At 40.3% G+C, this 20,652-nt stretch overlaps 1 protein-coding gene across 4 annotated transcripts in view; it reads right to left on the bottom strand.

Moving 5' to 3' along the window:
• Nucleotides 1–4,934, bottom strand: part of LOC131693169 (rho guanine nucleotide exchange factor 18) — a 68,362-nt gene extending 63,428 nt beyond the window's left edge. For all 4 annotated transcript variants that reach the window (XM_058980781.1, XM_058980783.1, XM_058980782.1 and 1 more), the window contains exons 1-2: nucleotides 4,769–4,934; nucleotides 3,843–3,932 (exon numbers count right to left, since the gene is read on the bottom strand). In XM_058980781.1, coding sequence (XP_058836764.1) covers nucleotides 3,843–3,894 — 52 coding nt within the window. In that variant the 5' untranslated portion in view covers nucleotides 3,895–3,932; nucleotides 4,769–4,934. The remainder of the gene's footprint in view (nucleotides 1–3,842; nucleotides 3,933–4,768) is intronic.
• Nucleotides 4,935–20,652: the final 15,718 nt, after the last annotated feature.

Raw genomic sequence — 20,652 nt, 5'->3', positions numbered from 1 at the left:
GAGTCCTTAAAGCAGCCAACCCCGTGCTCCAACAGTTCTTCGCATTTCAGGCCCGGTTCGGACACTACCCCATCGATTTCACAGGCCACACAAGGCACGTACGCTTTAAATTCCCGTGTAAAGCGCTCACAGCAAGCAATCGCGTTGGCCTGGCCGAGATCATTCACTAGAACACGTATCTTGTTTGCCCGAACACGTGTTATCTGAGCTACAGCCGGGTAATTAGCAGTAAGATCTCGAGAAAGTTTTAATATATTAACCGGTTTCTCTCCGGTCCGAAAATATACCACCCATGGCCCAGAGGAACCTTCTGGGTACTGCTTTATACGGGGAGCAATGCGAGTATTAGGGGGATCAGGGACTTCCATGATTACATCAGATGGTATTTCGCCCTCGGCCATTTAAGCACGAGGGCAGAGCGTTATATAAACGGGAATGTGTCTTATTATTTGATTTGAGTAAAGTAGGGAAAAGGAAAGAAAGCAAACGAGGAAAAAAATAAAGCAAAACTTATCTGCAAACAACGTCGATTGTTCCGCACCAGCGAAAACAATGTACTGGATTTACTGTCGGCACCAGCAGAACGGCAGCTAACGAACGAACAAAGGATGACCTTGATTCACTAAAATTTACACACCGAACACCACTGTGAAATATAACGATCCGTTCCGTTCAAAGGTTGGGAGACGTATGCCAATTCCAATTATATCAATATCGTCCGCAAAACCAAGGGGCATATGTGACCTTGTGATGATAGTTCTATCCCTTTGCACACCAGCTCTCCTGATAGCTCCATCAGAGCAATATTGAACAACAAATTTGAAAGTGCATCGCCTTGCTTCCGTCCATCTAAGGTCACAAATGAGGTCTGCAATCCGAATACTCGATTTTGAAACATCCAACGGCGCACGTATCAGTCTAATCAGTTTCACCGGAAAACCATATTCTGACATAATCTGCCATAGCCCATTTCTTTTCGCTGAGTCGTAGCCACCTGAAAATCGATGCACAGATGTTGTACTCCCGGAATTTGTCTAGGATCATCCGCAGGCTGAACATCTGATCCGTCGTTGATCGGCCCTTACGAAAACCAGCCTGGTACTCGCCGACGAAGAACTCCTCAAGCGGTCTCAGTCTGCTAAACAGGATACGTGACAGGATTTTGCACTCCGAGCTAAGGAGAGATATCCCCCTGTAATTAGCGCACTCCAGCCTGTGCCCTTTCTTGTAAATGGGGCAAATGAGTCCACCCAACCAACTAGCAGGCAATTCTTTGGCCGCCCATATTCCTAGAATAATGCGGTGGATTTTTGGGCAGCTGTTCACTACCGTGTTTGACAAGTTTGACTGGGATCTCAGCTTTATCGGTTTTCAGCTCACGTATAGCGTTCTTACCCTCATCTATTACTGGTGGATCCACAGTTTGTCCGTTATTTTCAAAGCTTATTCTGTTCCTAGATATACTATCACTTCCACCATTCAACAAAACCTCAAAATGCTCCTTCCACCTGGCAGCCACCATTGTTTTGTCCGTCAGCAAATTTCCCTCTCGGTCATTGCACATAACGGGCACTGGCGCTGATTCTCGGCACTTGTCGCTTCCCCGTATCGCTCTCTATTGAGGCGTGTACCAGCCACTAGCATCCTGGTTCAGGCTGCATTCTTTTCGTTCGTCGCTCTCTGCCACTCTTCATCGAACCAACCGCTTCGTTGGCGACGCTGAGTTCTCTTCTCGCGCCGTTATAGTCACAGCTTCGTGGACAGCCTCTCACATGCTGTTGACATTGCCAGTTAAGTTGGTCTGATCTATCCGCTCATCCAGCTTCTGGCGATACTCAGTTGCTACTCCTTCAGCCGAAAGACGTCGGACATTGAATCACATCGCTCTGTTATTTCTTGGACTCATGGCGCTGGATAATCGTGCACGAATATTTGCTACTAAGCTAATGATCCTAGTCGATGTTTGGTCCTCACATTAATGACGTAGGAGAAACGCCGGCCATCTACCAGTACGTGGTCTATTTGGGGACACGTACTGCCACTTGGGTGTCTCCAGGCGTGCTTTTCGATATCCTTACGTGCACAGTAGGTACTACTGATTGCCATCCCCCTAGCAGCAGTGAAAGGTACAAGCCGCAGGCCATTATCATTGGTAGCAGAATGAAGGCTCTGGGTACCAATCACTGGGTGAAAGAACTGCTCCGATGACTATTTTAACATCTTATCTTGGGCAACCTCTGCAGGCTTTATCTTCGGTTAGTTGGCGCATAAACACTAATCAGGCTGTAGTTGAAGAGCTTGCCCTTAATTCTTAGCGCACAGATTCGGTCGTTTATCGGCTTCCAACGAATAATTCGCTTCATTAGTGATCGCACTATGAAACCAACACCATGTTCTGCTCTGTCCCCACCGCCGTAGTAGATGTGGTACCTGAACGAAGTGTTCGCAATGGGGTCCACTGCTCTGAATTCGCGTTCTCCGGTTTTTGACTACTTCCTGCATTGCTGCCACGCGCCTTTCGCGATGTTTTGGGTAATTCGGTAGACTACCCTACCGGGGTGCATTGCGCTGGTGAGGCTGTCACCTTAGGTGTAGCTGGTGCGATGCAGCGTTTCTTATTCAGCCAGTCAGACGCTGTTTGAGCCGCACCTCCTGGTGAACAGAAACTCGGGTACGCACCTCCTCATTTCGCTGATGTCAGAAGGACGCCTTCAAGTACTGAGTTTAAAATAGTTCATGGCAAAAGGGGCTCCGCTCACATGGAAGAAATGCATTGTCACCAGAACAGGATAAGATTTGATTTACTATTTTCTAATTTTAGGTGGATTCAAGTTACCTACTTCTGAGTTTAAGTACAATTTACATAGGGACCCAGCAAAGTACCCAAATTTCGAAGTGGTTATGTTCACTCGATTAAAATTAGATTATAACAAAACAGACTTTGTTGGCACTATTACAGAATGTGCGCCACTATTTCGTTAATTTCTTGTCCTACAATCGATAGAATGTATATGAATTGGCTTCAAAGATCTTTGCTTCAGTCTTAAGAATGAATATAACAAAATTGGCTTGGAAAACCCTATCCCCTTAATAGAGATTTTTACCTATTAATTAGTAAATTATGCCTTCTGTATGGGTACTAGACTATTGCAATCTCTCTAGGTACATCCAGTTTCCAGTTTAGGTTAAGATCATCTTTGTCTATTATTTCCACGTTTGATTGGTCGTAAGGACAAATTGTAAACAAACGAGTTTTTCGAATCATTCGCTAGGTCTTCGATTATCACTACCGGTATATGCAAAACTATCCCTGTATACTGCCGTTATACGCATAATTTTCCCATGTTCGATGGAATTTCCTATATGTAAGAAACAATTATACATAGAACAGCACTATATATTAAACCCCACAGAACATGGAACGAACATGTGTAGAACGGCAATTTAGGGATATATTAAATTTTAACGGTCTAAATTAGCTCCTCAGACCTAAAGTGGTCACCCACAAGGGCTAATGGTATTAATCGTAGGCGAGCCCTAGGCTAAAATAGAACCTATCATGTTAGTAGAATACTTTGTGTTCCTTTAAATGCAGTAAATAATTTAATTGTACTGTTAATCGACTCCACCGTACTCTGTTAGTCGCGAAAGTGATAGGCGGCAAGGTTGTTTAGTTAGTACCTACCATGGCTAGAATAGATTACAAAAGGCAACCGCATAAAAGCTTCTACTACATTCGCACTACTAAGGCATTGCCGGAAAGACACCTACCCAACTCAGCTTTCTAAATAGCAGTCTAAGTATGTATATAGCTACGCAAAATGAAACCAAAAAACGGTTACCTGATGACAGCAGTATCAACTGTTCCGAGGCAAGCTGATCTTTACTATCCATTATTACAACAAAATTAACTGTTTTTTTCGCTTTCTCGTCTGCGCAAGGGAAGGGAAACAACGAACAACAATATAAATAAGTGTACGATTAGTACGTTCTCATTTGCGGAATTCGTGCTCCAAGTGAAGACACTCCAGAGCTATAGGTGCTCTTGATGGTGGGGCAGGGAACTTTGCATGGATGTATTTATTTTCATTGTTCGTTGAAAGGTGTTGGAAATAGCCAGAATTCTACATTTCAAGAGTCGAGGATTAAGCAGCTAAGATACACAGAAAAAAAAAACAAATCGAAAATAATCAATTTTTTGCATTGCTAGCGGAAATCCATGCAGGAAGAGGTTTTAACGATAACAGAGACGGATCATTTAGGATTAATCGATGATGTTTACAGATAAACAAACAGGCATCTCATGACGCTAAATAATTACTAATCACAGCAGCATATTCCGAAATTTAGGAAATTAAACAGCACGTGAAATGCAACACTATTTACTACACACTAGTAGACTAGGAAAGCGTGAACTGAAGGGGGATTCTGATTTTCTTCGCGCAAGACACTTCCTGCTCTCCATAGCTGGAGCTGGCTAATAAGCTGCCACACACATTTTTTGTTCCTGCATAATTTGAGGGTGCACAAAACTGAACTACACACAAACACAACAGGTACTTTCTTGCAATTAGATTTTGGGCTCCGCAGTTTTGCTGCGGAGGCCTGCGACTTCGCAAGACACTTGTAAAAGCGAATATGCGAGCAAAGGAAAAGGGCACACAGAAACACACAACGGAACGGGGGAGGAAAGTTTGAACCTGTAGCTCTTTCTACACCATCGACATTTTTTTGACTGGAGTACACAATTTTCACACACAATTCGTACCGTTAATACGGGTCGCACACGGAGCACTTGACGATCCGCGCGTTACATGGTCTCTCCCGCAACGTCCGGAGCGATTTTGGGCACTTTTCCAGCGAATAATTTGCGAAAATTCGATTTTTTTTTCGCTTGCACTTCACTTTGGCCAACACTTCGCGATGGGGAGACGAAAAACTTCATTGCACTGGAAAAAAGTGTGATCGGGCAACACGTACGAAGCACGGTTGCTCGATCGGTAGGTTGTCTCGTTTGGTGGACGTCAATGCAATCAGCTGTCAAACCGGGCGGAGGTGCAAGCTGTGGATTTTTTGCGATGTTTTATTTCACATCATCGGAATTTTCTCATATCCACTTCAAGATAAATTTATGTTTCAGATACACCGTTCAATAAAGTGTTGGCTTGTATTAGAGTTTAACAAACTCTTTAAATGTTGTAGCGTTCACGAAACTGTTGAAATGTCTTCAGTAAGCTTGAAATTCAATACGAATGGATCTCTATTTTTTAAATTTCTTACTCATGGATTATTTCATGCAAAAAATGCGATGATGATCTTCGATTCGTAGAATCGGATTCCGAAACATCAGATTCCAACGAGAGTTTTGGTTTGTTTCCGGGTGGTTTACATTTTGGATACATTTCTCGTAGATAGTCGAAATGAGTATTTTTAATATTTCACTTGCCATCCAAATAGATCCGTTGGTCCTGGTCATATGATTCCGTAAACTTCTAAACTAGCAGTAGTAGAGTTTATTTTGCCTGGTGCCTTAAATTTTCATTGCATTCCTCATGAATAGATTACGAAGTATTGCAGTCAACATTTATTTATTTATTTATTTTCGTCAAACAGATCTTGACGGCAGGAGATGGATTTACAATGTTTACTTAGTATCGAGCTTAGTATCTAGTTTCGCATCGTTATTTAAGGTCACTTTTTTCATAATTATGGTTATGTTGGAGCATCATTCACACAGAAAAAAAATGTTGGCAAAAATAAATTGACAGCGTCAATTTGACAATTCGAATTTCTAAATTTTCAGCAAAGTGAATAAGTCAAATAGTTTAATATCAAATTGCTGAACTTTCAGCTTATTAGTTTGCTAAAGCTTTCAGCTGATGAAAATTCGGCAAATATTGCTGAGAACGACTACCAATGTGGTGATGTGTACTATTGGCTTTATTTATTAATGTACTGTAATGTTTCACAAATGTGAGGTTGAGGTTTAAGATTACAACTAAATCTCGTTTCTAAAAGTTGGTTTCCTAAATGTATTGATTGGGAGTCAGGTTTTCTGTTGAACCCTGTTGAGATATACTTTTTTGTGTTGAGTTCTAGTTGACTTTAAATATACCACGTGTGGAATATATTGATTTCATTCTAGAATAAATCAGCATCATTTGCACTACTTATTTCCATAAAGAGCTTCACGTCGTCTGCATACACAAACACTTATGCGTTTAAGCATAAAAAAGTTGTTTATGCACAAGATAAAAAGTAGAGGCCAAAAGTGGAAAGCTCACGGGAATCCAGAAGTGACTTGAATTGGTTCAGAAAGCCAAGGATCCATGTAGGTTTTCTGCAGTCTGAATAACAGACCCGTCATCGTCGAATGAAGCGTTGCGCTCGGTAGCGTCGCCGCCCGAATAGAAATGTACAGTAACAAAACCATGATTTTCACTGTGACAGTACAGTAATTTTACAATAATTTACAGTAAATTCTAGTGCTATCCTAAAATACAAAAACAATAAACTTTGTAGTTTCTACAGTAAATTTCAATGTAAAATCGACTTTTACAGTATAAAAGGGGGGTGGTTATGTATCTTAACATAAGAAAAATCGATATTTTTCTATGCAATTTTTTCACGAAAACAATAAAATTTAATGTTAATTTACTGTATCAGTTTTTTGTTGAACAGTAAAATTGATTATTACATGAAATTTTATTGTAAACCTACTGCGAGAACTCTCCGTCGAATAATATTGAAACAGTAATAACTATAACATTTATTGTTTTATGATTGTTTGTAGGATAAATGCTATTGTAAAATTCTATTCGGGCGCAGCGAGGGGTCTCGTTGGCACATACCCCCACCCGTAAACCTTGGTGATGGGTAGGGGCTCCTGGAATATTGGAACTAGGTTTACTCATCGAAGAAGACCCGCTGTGACTCGCAACAACTCCTACCATACTCTACTGTCTTGTCCAGGAAACACTACTTTTATCCGTCCTCGCGTCCAGCTTCGCCAATCACCAAGACCGAACTACCGATTTTTATATCCTTGACCTCCTGGAATCACCTCTATCTGCGCGTAATCACTGAAAGATGCTCCTTCAGCCATCTTTGCCAGAATCTGTCGGCGATGAATCGCGCCAACTTCCAGCAGCTTCGGCGGAGTAAACTTTTCCGCTATCATCTTGTTGTGCGCTTTCAGTTCGTTGCTAGTGCCCTGGAAACAGGTACCGTTGTCAGACCAGAATGCAGGCGGCATACCACGGCGGGAGATAAAGGTCAGATTTGTTGATACGAGTAGTGGCGATTTTTTAATGAATTGCGAGGTTATCAGGCACTAAAGTTGTAGGAGTTGTTCGAAGAGCTACGACCACTGTCGCCATCACCTGTTGAGATCATCTGGAATCTGTTGGTCCCATTCCGTACCTTTCGCCCACGTATCCTGTAGGAGAATTTTCCCGTGCACAACGAAAAACGCGACGAAATATTTGTAGAAAGTGCGATATCATTTCCTCGTATCTGTCTCTCGGCGAGTTGCGAAGAAACGAGGCGAAAAGTGTATACCTATGAATTTCATGAACTTTGCTTTGTCATCATCAGTCCTAAAGTTACGCCCGTAAATAGAAGACGCAAAAAGTGTACGCTCTTTGTTTTGCCATCGTTACACGCGGAATCCGAAAAGTCCTGGTCGAAGTGTTACTTGTTCCGTCGGAGAATTGTCCACCTTGCATCCAGTCCGGGATCGATGGTTTACGCCCAATAGGTTATGGCCCAGACCGATGGTGAAAATCGAGTGTAGTGAATTTTACGTTTGCCAAATTGTTGGCTCGCGTGCGGTTTAAGCGAGGTCATTTTGTTGACATTTTTTAGGCTGACTGCTACTAGGTGCTGTCGGTGTATTGGTGTGATAGCAACTTCGTGCACCCAGCCTGTGTGCGGGAGCACAAATAACGATTTCTTCTCGAGCTTCGAACGAAGCTGCAGCGAGGATGTTTGCGTGTTCATTCGGTTGATTATGTGGTTAGACGAGAGCTATCGGCCAGAAGGAAAAGTGTTTTCTCGCAGCCCGTTTCAAGAATAGGGAACGATGTCTGAGAAATATTTGTTTACCCGTTTGAATAATCAAAATTATTCGATATAGAAGACGCGAATGGAAATGCTTTTGAAGCGAGAAGACCGCTGGTATTTGTTGCAAATGCGAAACCCGAGCCAGTCACGGACCTGTGGCAGAAAGATGAGTCGAAGTGTCACACGATAATAGTGTTATATGTGTAGTGACAGTCAGCTTAATTTGGTAAAGGATGCTAAATCCGCAAAAGAAGTGTGGGATTGCTTGAAGCTATAACACAAAAAAACGACTGTGACGTCGCGTGTGTCTTTACTTTAGAAGATTTGCAGCTTGAATTTGGCTGACGGTGAAGATTTGGAGAAACATCTGTACAGCCCCCAGCAGAATGGTGTAGCTGAGCGGAAAAATCGTACGTTGCAGGAGATGGCAACGTGTATGTTTCTTGACGCAGGACTCGGGAAGCTCAGTATTGCTTCCCGAGTCCGAAGCGGTTATGTCCGCCGCTTACGTTCAAAACCGACTTCCTTCTCGTGTGGTTGACAAGACACCATTCGAGAAATGGTTCGGAAAGGCGCCGAAATCAGGCCACTTTAGAGTGTTTAGCTGTCCGGCCTACGTACATATCCCAGACGTGGAGCGAACGAAATTTGACAGCAAAGCGCAAAAATTAACTTTCGTGGGGTATTGTGAGGATCGTAAGGCATTTAGATTCTTAGATCCTGAAACGAATAATATCACGATCAGTCGTGATGCGCACTTCATTGAGCAAGAGAAAGCGACAAGTTCACGAATTAGGAGAAATGAAGGCTGATCTAGAATGGCCAGAAGTTGATGTGGCTCAGGAGGAGATAGGTGTTCAGAAGGAACAATGCGTTCAACAAGAGCATCGCGCTACGGAGCAGACCGATCACGATTGAGATGAGGAATACTACAGCTGCGAGTTGCAAGACCTTGTTGGTGGATCCGCGGGAGGAGAAAGTTCGACTGCTGGTGAAAAACGGTCGACTGGAGGAATCTTTCCACGTAGGCTACAGGATAGAGATGGTCGGGTTCGGGTTTTTAGACCCGAAACCCGGACCCGACCCGAACCCGACGGGTTTCGGGTCGGGTTCGGGTTCTATAAATTTAAGCTTCTCGGGTTCGGGTCGGGTTCCGGGTTTTGAAATTTGAAATTCTCGGGCTCGGGTCGGGTCCGGGTTTTTAAAATTTTGAACTTTCGGGCTCGGGTCGGGTTTGGGTTTTTCAAATTAGAAATTTTCGGGGTCGGGTCGGGTTCGGGTTTTGAACAAAACAACCCAACCATTTCTTGACGCTGTCAATACACAAAATCCAGCCTTTTTTTATACTTCGTGATACGAATGGAAGACACATATAACCGTACCAAATGGTAGCACCTTTAAATCGCTAGAATTCGTCGTATTTTCTGGTGCTCAAATATAGTATTTTTTTCATTCTTGTATAAAGTTCTGTCTCTTCAGATTCGCAAACTGACTGCATTATTTCATGTTTTAAAAGAACATTCATGAGTGAGCATTCAAAAATACGAGTCTCACATCTAAAATCTCTGCGATTTATTTTTAATGATAATTAGTAATAAATCAAGTCAACAGGAATTTATCGGAAAATATTGGTTCAACTTTTTGTTTTAAAATATTAATTTCGACAGGTATTTTAAAACCGATACGTAGGCCGCGGTCAGAGTAAACGCGTAAAACTCAGCTAAAGCGTACAGCAAATAGTGTCCAAAGCAAAGCGAGTAGAAATCTACGGAAAGTAGAAACAATAAAAACCAATCTATTGATCCGAAATCAAACAGTGGGTGTTGCGAGTGCACTTAATGGTAGTACTTTTTGCTACATATTGAATAATACTTGTATATTAACCCTACAACGGTTTCGTGACTTTTTCTCTAAGTAAACGGTTTTGTGGGATACATTCATAGCCAAGAACTAAAATCGTCTAATATGTCTAATTTTTATTAAATTTATAATTAAATTGGATAGTTTTATTCTAAATCATACAATTTTTCACAAGCTTTTCGCTTACTGTGTATCGATGTTTTGCTTTAAAAAAAAATAAAATAATGTCTTCGGAATTATGCAAACATGACAAAACATTAACGTCAATGGTTCTGTGAGGTACATTTGTACCCCAAACAAACTTTAAGCGGGCACTGTTAAGTTGGTCAAATGCAACAAATAGGTTGTACCTGCTTTAATAGAAGTTTAATAATAATCAAATTGATTTATGATGAAGAATGCTTGCAGTTAAAATAAACTGTAACCATTGACTAAAAAGGACGTTGTAGCCCGGGGACGATTTCACAATTCCCATATATTGAATTCACAAATTTGGTGGTACTGCTCTGGTAAATTACCATAGCTAATATGTGATAAATTATACAATTTTCGGGTTCGGGTTTTCAAATTTTAAAATTCTCGGTGTCGGGTCGGGTTCGGGTTTTGGAAAATTTTCATTCTCGGGTACGGGTCGGGTCCGGGTTTTCTTATTTTAAAATTTTCGGGCTCGGGTCGGGTGCGGGTTTTTCAAATTTTATAATTTCGGGCTCGGGTCGGGTTCGGGTTTTTCAATTTTCAAGCTCTCGGGTTCGGGTCGGGTTCGGATTCGAAAAAAATGAAACCCGACCATCTCTACTACAGGATTACATAGTTGATGTGGCTCTAGTGGTAGAAGGTGATCCAGCTGACTACGATGAAACCGTCAAAGAACCAGAGCAGGATTTATGGCATGCTGCGATGAAGGAGGAGTATGATACCTTGATGCAGAACGATACATGGACACTCGTTGAACTGCCAACTGGCCGAAAACCAATCGGCAGCAAGTGGGTATTCAAAAAAAGGAGGACAGATGGTGGTTCGTCATCTTGACGTTGAAAGTGCATATTTACACGGACGTTTAAAGGAGGAGCTGTATATGCAGCAACCGAAAGGTTTCCAGCAAAGCGGTAAAGAGAACCTAGTGTGCAAACTTCAACGCAGTCTTTACGGACTGAAACAAGGTGCGCGAGTGTGGAATGAAACGATTTGTGGAATTCTTCAGGTGATGGGCTTCAGGCAATCGCCAGCAGATCCCTGCTTATTCACAAAACGTACTCCAGAGGGTTTGATCTATATTCTAATATATGTGGACGATATTCTCGTTGCCTGCGTATCGGAAGAATCTATAACGAAAGTGGAGTATGAGCTGAAGAAAAAATTAACGCTGGTGTCGCTAGGGGACGTTAGTTGCTTCCTGGGAATTCAGATCACGAAGGATATAAATGGCTACTATTCGATGGATCAACAAGGTTACATTTCAGAGATTGCAAACAGATTCAACCTTGATCGCGCTAAAGGATCGAAAATTCCGCTAGATACAGGCTACTATCGCAGCAGGGACGGTAGCAAGCTGATGCCCGATAACAAGCAATACCAATATTTAATTGGTGCACTGTTTTACGTGGCTGTCAACACGCGACCGGATGTGTCTGCCAGTATTTCGATTCTCAGCCGAAGAGTTAGCGCTCCAACGGAAGCAGATTGGGTAGAACTGAAAAGGGTGGTTAGATATCTTGTTACTACAAAAGGCTATGTGCTGAAACTAATCAGTAAAAGAGAAGAGCGATTCAAGATCAAGGCTACAGCGACGCCGATTGGAGTAGCGATACGGTTGATCGCAAGTCTAACACCGGATACTTATTCCAGCTTGGACAAGCGACAATTGGATGGGTCAGTCGCAAGCAGACGTGCGTGTCTCTATCAACTATGGAAGCCGAATACATAGCATTATCCGAAGCTTACAGAGAAGTGCTGTGGCTGCGGATGCTACTTGAAGATTTCGAGAAGCAGGAGGGACCGACTACTGGGCTGGAGGATAACATCAGTTGTATTGATTTCATCGATATTGATCGTTCGTCCAGACGATCTAAACACATTCACACTCGTTTGCATTTTGCTAAAGATTTGTCAGAGAAAGGCATTGTGGTTATTGAGTACTGTCCGTCGGTATCTATGATCGCTGATATACTTACGAAACCATTGGGGTGTTTAAAACAGAAACAGTTTTCGGAAATGTTGGGTTTAACCGAGTTCAATAATCGCTGACGATATCGAGGAGGAGTGTAGAAAGTGCGATATCTTTTCCTCGTATCTGTGTCTCGGCGAGTTGCGAAGAAACGAGGCGAAAAGTGTATACCTATGAATTTCATGAACTTTGCTTCGTTATCATCAGTCCTGAAGTTACGCCCGTAAATAGAAGACGCAAAAAGTGTACGCTCTTTGTTTTGCCATCGTTACACGCGGAATCCGAAAAGTCCCGGTCGAAGTGTTACTTGTTCCGTCGGAGAATTGTCCACCTTGCATCCAGTCCGGGATCGATGATTTACGCCCAATAATTTTCACCTCGCTCCAAGTCTAGATTCTTCGATGAAGGCATTCTCATCTCTTTTATTCCCTCCACCTTCGCTTGATGGAAAATTTCGCAGGGTGAAACCTCCCTTTGAATGCGCGAACTTCACCTCATTCACAGCCATAATTGCTCCCTGAATCGTCTCGAACCTGTATAACTAGTCGTCCACATAATGGTTGTTCTGGATAGCTGTAGCGACTCGGGGATACTCGCCGCCGAACTCCTCCGCATTTAGGTTCTTCACATTCTGTGCGGAGGCCGGGGAACAAGTGGAACCTAATGGCAATCCGATGGATGATCCCGGAACAGGAACCGTTGCGGCTGGTAGTCGGAAGCTCGAATCTTGATCTGATGGAACATCTCCATTATGCCTTCACAGACGACGATAGGATACTGACGATACCGGTACAGAACTCGTGGCAGATCCGGTCCCTTGAGTAGCTTAGAGTTACTCCGTAGCTTAGAGTTAAACAACGCAGCTTTGCCGCCACGTCCCATATCAGGCGAATCTTGTTTGCTTTCTGGGATCTAGAAACTACACCAAGGGGAAGATACCAGATCCGGCTTGACTCAGCAGACGTCAGTTCAGTCAAGGCACCACCGTATTTGATATGTGTAAGCGCACGTTGATGGCAGAGGTAAATTTTCATACACCCAACACTGGAACGATCTAGAGTGTGGAGAAGAGCTCTTGAAATTCTCTGTGGCGCGCTCAGATAAATTCGCCACCGCGCGCACCCCAGAGTCGCAGTGGTGTATTCACTGGCGTGGTTTCACTGGCGTGTATTCACTGGCGTGTGATCTTTGGTCTGTTTTCGTCTTACAAGTGGCATTGCGAGTGAGATTGATTTCATTTGCACAGGTTGTTGCGTTGTGTTGTGTGGATGGCGGTGGCTTATTTCAAGCTTATTTGATTTTCTACTGAAGATTTCATAGTTGCTTGGTAAAGCTTTATAGAGTTTATTTAGCTTTATAGAGTTTATAGAGTGTTGTTACACTACCGTGGGAAACCTGAAGTATTCGAGCCTAGGGGCAAACAAGGAAAACGTTTTACGTATCAATGTATCGGCTGGTATAAACACAGTTTTATAATGATCTGTAGTATCAGATTAATCGTATAACAGACGTAAGACGGGATTTGTACACCCACATTAGGACCGGCCTATTTGTTGTTCGACTGAAAAACTCAATGGTAATTTAACTTATTTTGATTGCGAATTTGGCGACGCCAAAAAGTAAAGTGATCCATTACAAGTAATGTCCTGGTATTACACACGTTTTCGATTATTATCATTCGCAGGCATTGTAATTCTCTCTCACTCACGCGAGAAGAGGCTTATCCGATGTCCAACTTTTCCGAGATAAAGTCCACATAAAACAAGATAACGTTCACGAGAATTCACATTGTTACTTGTTTTTTTCTGTAGCGCGTTATTAAAAATAATGACCTGCCAATTTAGAAGCGCTTCTATTTGACCGGTACAGTGCCTTCAAGGGGTTACAGCACTGTAGATTTTTTAAAACATTTAATTTTTATTTACTGGTTGAATTTTGTTTACTGGTGCTTTAGGATGCTGAAAATGATATTCCAAAAAATGAATCGCGAAAACAATAAATAAATATTCAATTTTTTTCGCAACGCCTCTTATGTATACCTCGAGTATACTGAAAACGTTAACCGTGTTTTTCTCGAAATATTTTTTTTTGATCTGGCCGGAAATGTAACTCGAACAAATGATTTTTGATCAGCTTAAAATTTTTACAGCATTTTCAAGATTACTTTCTCCGTACGTGGTATTTAATTGTTTCATTGCATAATTTTTAATAAGCAAATTTTGTGTCGATTTTTAACACATTTTCAGCGTTTTTCGACTAAAAAATGTGCCATTTCGCGAAAAATCAAGACATAGAAAAAATCTTACTTATGCTGCTTGCTGTCGTTCTAAGAAGTTTAAAAAGCTTTGGTTTTTGGCTCTGGATCAAAAATTATGGGACAGAGAGTTCCGGCCGTGGACCCCTTCCAAAAAACTCCCCGACGGGAAAGTGCTGCACAGCCGCCATCTTGTGACGAAATTACTCGAATAAATCATTTTTTTGCAATAAAGTAATGTTATATATCTCATTAACCCTCTGGAAGTCGCGCTTATGGCCCACTGAACGAGCAGCCGCTGATGCTTTAAGAAAATTCTGCTAAAAAATCGATGAAAAGTTCTATGGGCGATGTCAATATATTAAACGAAAGCATTTAATCCCAAAAATGATAAAAAAAATGTTAAGATTGTTTATTTACCAATTTATGTATGTGAAACTTCTTGTACCATTACCACTACCATGTATCATTAATATAGCCATTGCTAATTACGGCTCCTATGGGACATGCAACTATAGATACATTAGCTCAACTATATATAACTTTCATACTCGGTCATACAAACAACGGGTTGTTAAGAACCGGCCACCATACCAGAATTTGCTTTTTTCCATATATATATATATATATATATATATATATATATATATATATATATATATATATATATATATATATATATATATATATATATATATATATATATATATATATATATATATATATATATATATATATATATACATATATACATATATATATATATATATATATATATATATATATATATATATATATATATATATATATATATATATATATATATATATATATATATATATATATATATATATATATATATATATATATATATATATATATATATATATATATATATATATATATATATATATATATATATATATATACATATATATATATATATATATATATATATATATATATATATATATATATATATATATATATATATATATATATATATATTGACAACATACCATTCAAGCACCATTTTAATTCTTTCCCATTTTAATTCTGTCGATTGATGAATTTTTTTTTACACGATGGCTTCTGAAGAAAGCTTCGTTGACACTAAAGTAGCCTGACGCTTTATCCTATTGAGCTATCGCCGTAATATTATAGAACGTAGTTTTTATATCATGTTAATCTACAGGTTTTTGGAATCTTTGAAAATCCCTCGGAAATCCCCTGTTCGAAGATCGTGCAAGATGTTTTCATAAGGCGAATTTTTTTTCTATATTTTCGTTGATATAAAAGTTCGCAAGCGATCTTTTCTTCTTCCGATATTTGCTTGAACCGAATAATGTTCCCAAACATCGGCACTCTTGAAGTTCACTGACGATTTTTTCCGTAGCGATATTTTATATCAGTGAACTTTTTATTAGAAAATCGGCGATGAAAAGATTCTGTTGTGAACATTGATATTTTGATATTTTCCCAACACTACCTTTTTGATAAAACACCTCATTCAAGAAAGTTATAATGAGGAATAATTTCTCACACAAAAATCGCTTGTTTAAACTTGAGGAAACACCTTACTTGTTACTTGAAAACACGAAAATTTCATAGAGATTGACAGAGATTCCGACAGATACTACCAGATACCTAATACTTTGTTTTGCTGTTGATATTACGTGCAATGAATCCGTGCATTATAATTACGGTCTAAAATACTAACTGACGCAAAAATCCAGAATACGTATAATAAACATTGTTGCTGCTGACCCATTTATAACATCCTTTTATGGAACACAAGATTCATTGTTCATTTAAAATAAGCATGAACACTAGTGGCCTTTTTTCTTGACCCCGAAACTGAGCCAATTTATTTCGCTCATTGACGCGCAGAATCCCGGTCCTAGCTCCCATGCTCTTGAAACATTCGCTTTCGCCTGCTGTTTAAACGATTTCCACGCAAAATAATAGACAAATAAACGAATGAATAACGGGTGTACGCTCAATTGTGATGTTGTATGTAAATTAATTATCGTCACAAGCGTATACCTAATTTTACTGAATATGTCAAGCCTGACGACGAAATCTAAGATTTCGTTTTAAACTTGTAGGATTAAGTTATAATAAAACTATTAATACTTATAACACGAGTTTGCATATCAGGTGCCTCTGGTCATTATGAAACTCTCTATACGATGATACGTAAAAAGTTTTCCCAATTTGCTCCGAGGACCGAGTACTTTTAGTTTTGCAGGTAGTGTAACAATACTTTATAAACTCGTTCGCTTTACCAAGCAACTTGTATGAAATCTTCAGTAGAAAATAATATAAGCTTGAAATAAGCTACCACCATCCACACAACACAACGCAACAACCTGTGCAAATCAAATCAATCTCACTCGCAATGCCGCTTGTAAGACGAAAACAAACCAAAGATCACACGCCAGTGAATACACGCCAGTGAAACCACGCCAGTGAATACACCACAGCGACTCTAGGGCGCGCGCGGTGGTGACTTTATCTGAGCGCGCCACAGAGAATTTAAAGAGCAAGAGAGCACGGCTATCTGGCACCCAACTACCTCAACACCAGCGCACACTTGAAATCGGTCTATACAGCTCCGAAAGAAAGAGCGTTCTGCTTTTTTCTGTGGTGTGTGATCAATCATTGTATCCTCTGTGTAGGCATCACACTTACGCGCCAGTGCATCACTAGGGTGAAATGCCATCACTGTTGGTCAGGAATACACCCATAAATCCTCCATCCTAGCCGGCAGTTTGCACCAATTGGATCGCTCGGACCTCCTTCACGCAGCTTCAGCATATTCTTCGTTCCAGTTTCTAATAAAATAGGTTGCACCCAGCCATATATCGTGTGAAGATAGATGACCACTTTATTCTTTTACTATCAGATTTAGACTTGTCTTTTAAATTATATCCCTTATGATTTCTGTCTCTTCCTTCCTATTCTTCAGATTTCTCTTTGTTTCTGGCACTTTTTTCGTGTATAAAAAAACTCTCCTGAATTAAGCAAAATGATCCTAAAATGGATGTCAAACAAGATTCGTCGCCAAAGACTCCGTGTTTCCATTTAAAATCAAACACATTGAACTGGGTTCGACCGTATCCAATCTTCTTCGGGTCACGTTTATCCGCGAAGTAGTCTAATATTCCCCAAGACGCATAAATATTCAGCTGTGTCAGATATCTCGAAAGTTCGCCCAGATAAGCTCAGAATTGTGATATTTTGTCTAAAGCAAACATATAACGTACTGGCTACAATACTTTCATGAAGAACTAACGCGTTTACATACCCGTTCACAAAGTTGAGATCGATGGTGTAGTTATCGATTCGAACTTGGCATATGTGGATCTACTGTAGAATGGGATCGTCTATTTTAATGACCCCTTGCTCCAGTGCGTGAAGATTTTGAGTGACAAACGCACTGGACGAGACAAAATGAGGCCCTATGATCTTTGCTACAGCTTTGTAAGCTTTGTTTTACTACCCATGACCACATTACCGTTTCCCTTGATTCTATGAAACTAAGAAAACGAGCAGAGAAAGTTTGCAATAATTTTCGCTATTTTTGTTGAGTTTTGAAGTCTTTGTCTTTTTCGTTGTTTATTCTGGACTAAGAGAACCGTAGCGTAGTCTTCTGGCGCCTTTGGTAGAGTCTCACTTATGTGCCTTTTTGCTGTCTGCATTGGCTTTCTTTTTCAGTTCGACTTTCAAACAATAATTTTGTGTCTACCTCGGAATGATACTCCTATCCTGACTTATTTTATGACTTAACCTCATTAATTTTATAAAACAGATCAAGATTTTAGCGCTTCCCTAAGGTTGCCGCCCTTGGCGGAGGCCAACCAGGCCAAGCGAACGCTACGGCTCTATACGTAGCCGAACTTTTTTTTCACGTTTTTAGTTTGCTGGGTTAACTGTCAAAGGTGCTAACCCATGTGGCCAAAACCTTGTCAAGTAAGAAATTGTTTTCATTTACGTAGCAAATCAGTTAGGAATCCAGGAATGTAAAAAAGAAGAAAACTATTCGTCATTTATTGACCCAATTTATTAACAAAAATATTAAAGCTTTTTAAATATGTACACAAATATGCGTAAAATTTCTAAAAGCTATGTGATTTCTTCACCGTACGAAAAATTTCGAAATACAGTCTCTATTCTACTTCCTATAGCAGGCTACTCTCTTGAGAAGCATTCGTACTTTTGAAAAGAGGAAGCAAAGTGGTTTTGGTATAAAAAAACTCGCTTTGTGCATCTGAGCACACATTATTTTCTTATCACAATTGTTGGTTGTGCTTTATTTAAAGATTTCACTCAGTTTATGTAACTACTTCGAATGTGATTATAATCACATTTTATATAGCAACATAAACATAACATTAAAAGAGAGTCCAAACTCCGAAGACTAGCAATCCTAATCCACTCCTCCTTCGAACGCCCCCCGTTCCAACCGGATCGTTCTATTCGGGTTGAGTTGATGCCGGTCGCATTCGATAACATTTAACCTGGGCCTGCTGGTCTAGCCCTATTATAGATTACTATTCCAACCAGAAACTGCAGCTGCTAGGGTAGCGGGCTTCTACATCATCTCACGGTCGCAGTTCAACTGATAATGGTCCAAAAACACTTCCAGCAAACGCGGACCCAGTACTCTGCGGTAGGGAAAACGTTTGAAAACAAATGCTCTCCGCCGCAGTATCGTCAACCGGTAGTGTGACCTAGGGACACTATACGAGGCGAGATGGTTCGTAATCTAATCACGTTTCCAGACGCTGACTGATGCGATGTCGAGTTGCAGCTTCAACAGGCCGTCTCGTTTCGGGCAATCGGTTCGGTCGGTCGACCGGCACCTATAATACTTGGCGTTCTGCTGCTGCAATGTAGCCATCATTTCACGGGTAAATGATTCATCTCGATGCGCGGGATGCCCGACGATTGGAAGCGTGCTAGCCGGTGGTAGTGATGGTGATGAAAGAGGACCTTTAAATTGACATTGCGTGGTGATAGAACGGATGGATCGACTGGGTGGGGGGAGAAAAACTGCGGGATTTTTGGTTCTGAGAATGAAAATGCGGATCGCGTGTAGTCAAGTGAGTTAATTTTACCCTTGTTTTGCATCAGCGGCAGGCAACGTGCCTTCTGTTTTGTTATTGTAAAAGGTTTGACCGCTGTTTGATGTTCGTAATTTATTCAAATAATGGCAAAGAAGATTGCACGTAATCAATTCTATTGAGGTGCGCTATTTATGGGACTAGAAGTTTAGTTGATTATTTTGTGGTTTCGGTTCGAAATGTAAACAGTTTTCGTTTTCTTTAAAAAAAAATCAGGAAACCGATTTAACCCTAGAACGTTGCACTGGGGTAAAATTATACCCCACGCCTTTTTTGGAGCCGTGTGAAAACGAGAATTCGGCATTTACCGACCTGGGACCCTAACCATAACTCAATTTAGAGTTCTTAGTAAGAGTAGGAAAAGGTGGTATAGCCAGTTTGCTTACAGCCATGTGGAAGCAGGTGTCAAAGTTGGCGTGGGGTTCATTTGTACCCTAGTGCACGGTTGCCGTTAGTGTTTCGTCAGGTTTCGTGCTGTTAGTGGAAATGTGATTCGTGACAATACCAGTTTAAATACTGGTTGTTTTACTACGTAAGTAACAATTAGTATTATATAATCGTTTTTAATCATTTATTTAATTTATTTAATTTAATATTGAAGCGGAGCAAAAAAATCGTTCTCATTTTTGCTGATTTTTATTGTTTTATTGTTTATTTTTTATAGTTTTTCATAGAAATGGCTCGCTAGTATAATTTGCGCACAATAACTGCTGTAACAGTAACGTTGCGTGTTATCAATGTATTACTGGTCAGAAATATTTTTTCATTTCAATTTCCACCCCATTTCGTGGTATTTTCCAAAACACGATTTTTAAACTTTCACTCCTCAAAATAATTGCACTTTCTTTAAAACTATCAAATTCTTTTTTATACCGTTTCAAGACCATTCTTTCAACTTTTAGAATCATTTGATTTTTTTCAAATCGGTTGAAAATTCGCAAAGTTATTGTAATTTTTGTGAAAAAAGTCCAAACCGCGAGTTTTTCACTTTTTTGGTTCAAACCAATTTATGTATCATTGATTCAATAAATTACTTACTTTCGCTTACACAGCTGTTTTCGCAATTAAAAAACGAAGAAAATGATGTAGTAAACATTTCTATTATTCGCATTCTTACCTGCGAAAATTGCGATCAAATGCGTGGGGTACATTTATACCTCAGTGCAATGTTCTAGGGTGGA

Source organism: Topomyia yanbarensis, chromosome 3 (assembly GCF_030247195.1).
Source record: "Topomyia yanbarensis strain Yona2022 chromosome 3, ASM3024719v1, whole genome shotgun sequence".
Classification (NCBI taxonomy): domain Eukaryota; kingdom Metazoa; phylum Arthropoda; class Insecta; order Diptera; family Culicidae; genus Topomyia; species Topomyia yanbarensis.
This window is presented reverse-complemented; position numbering and strand designations above follow the sequence as displayed.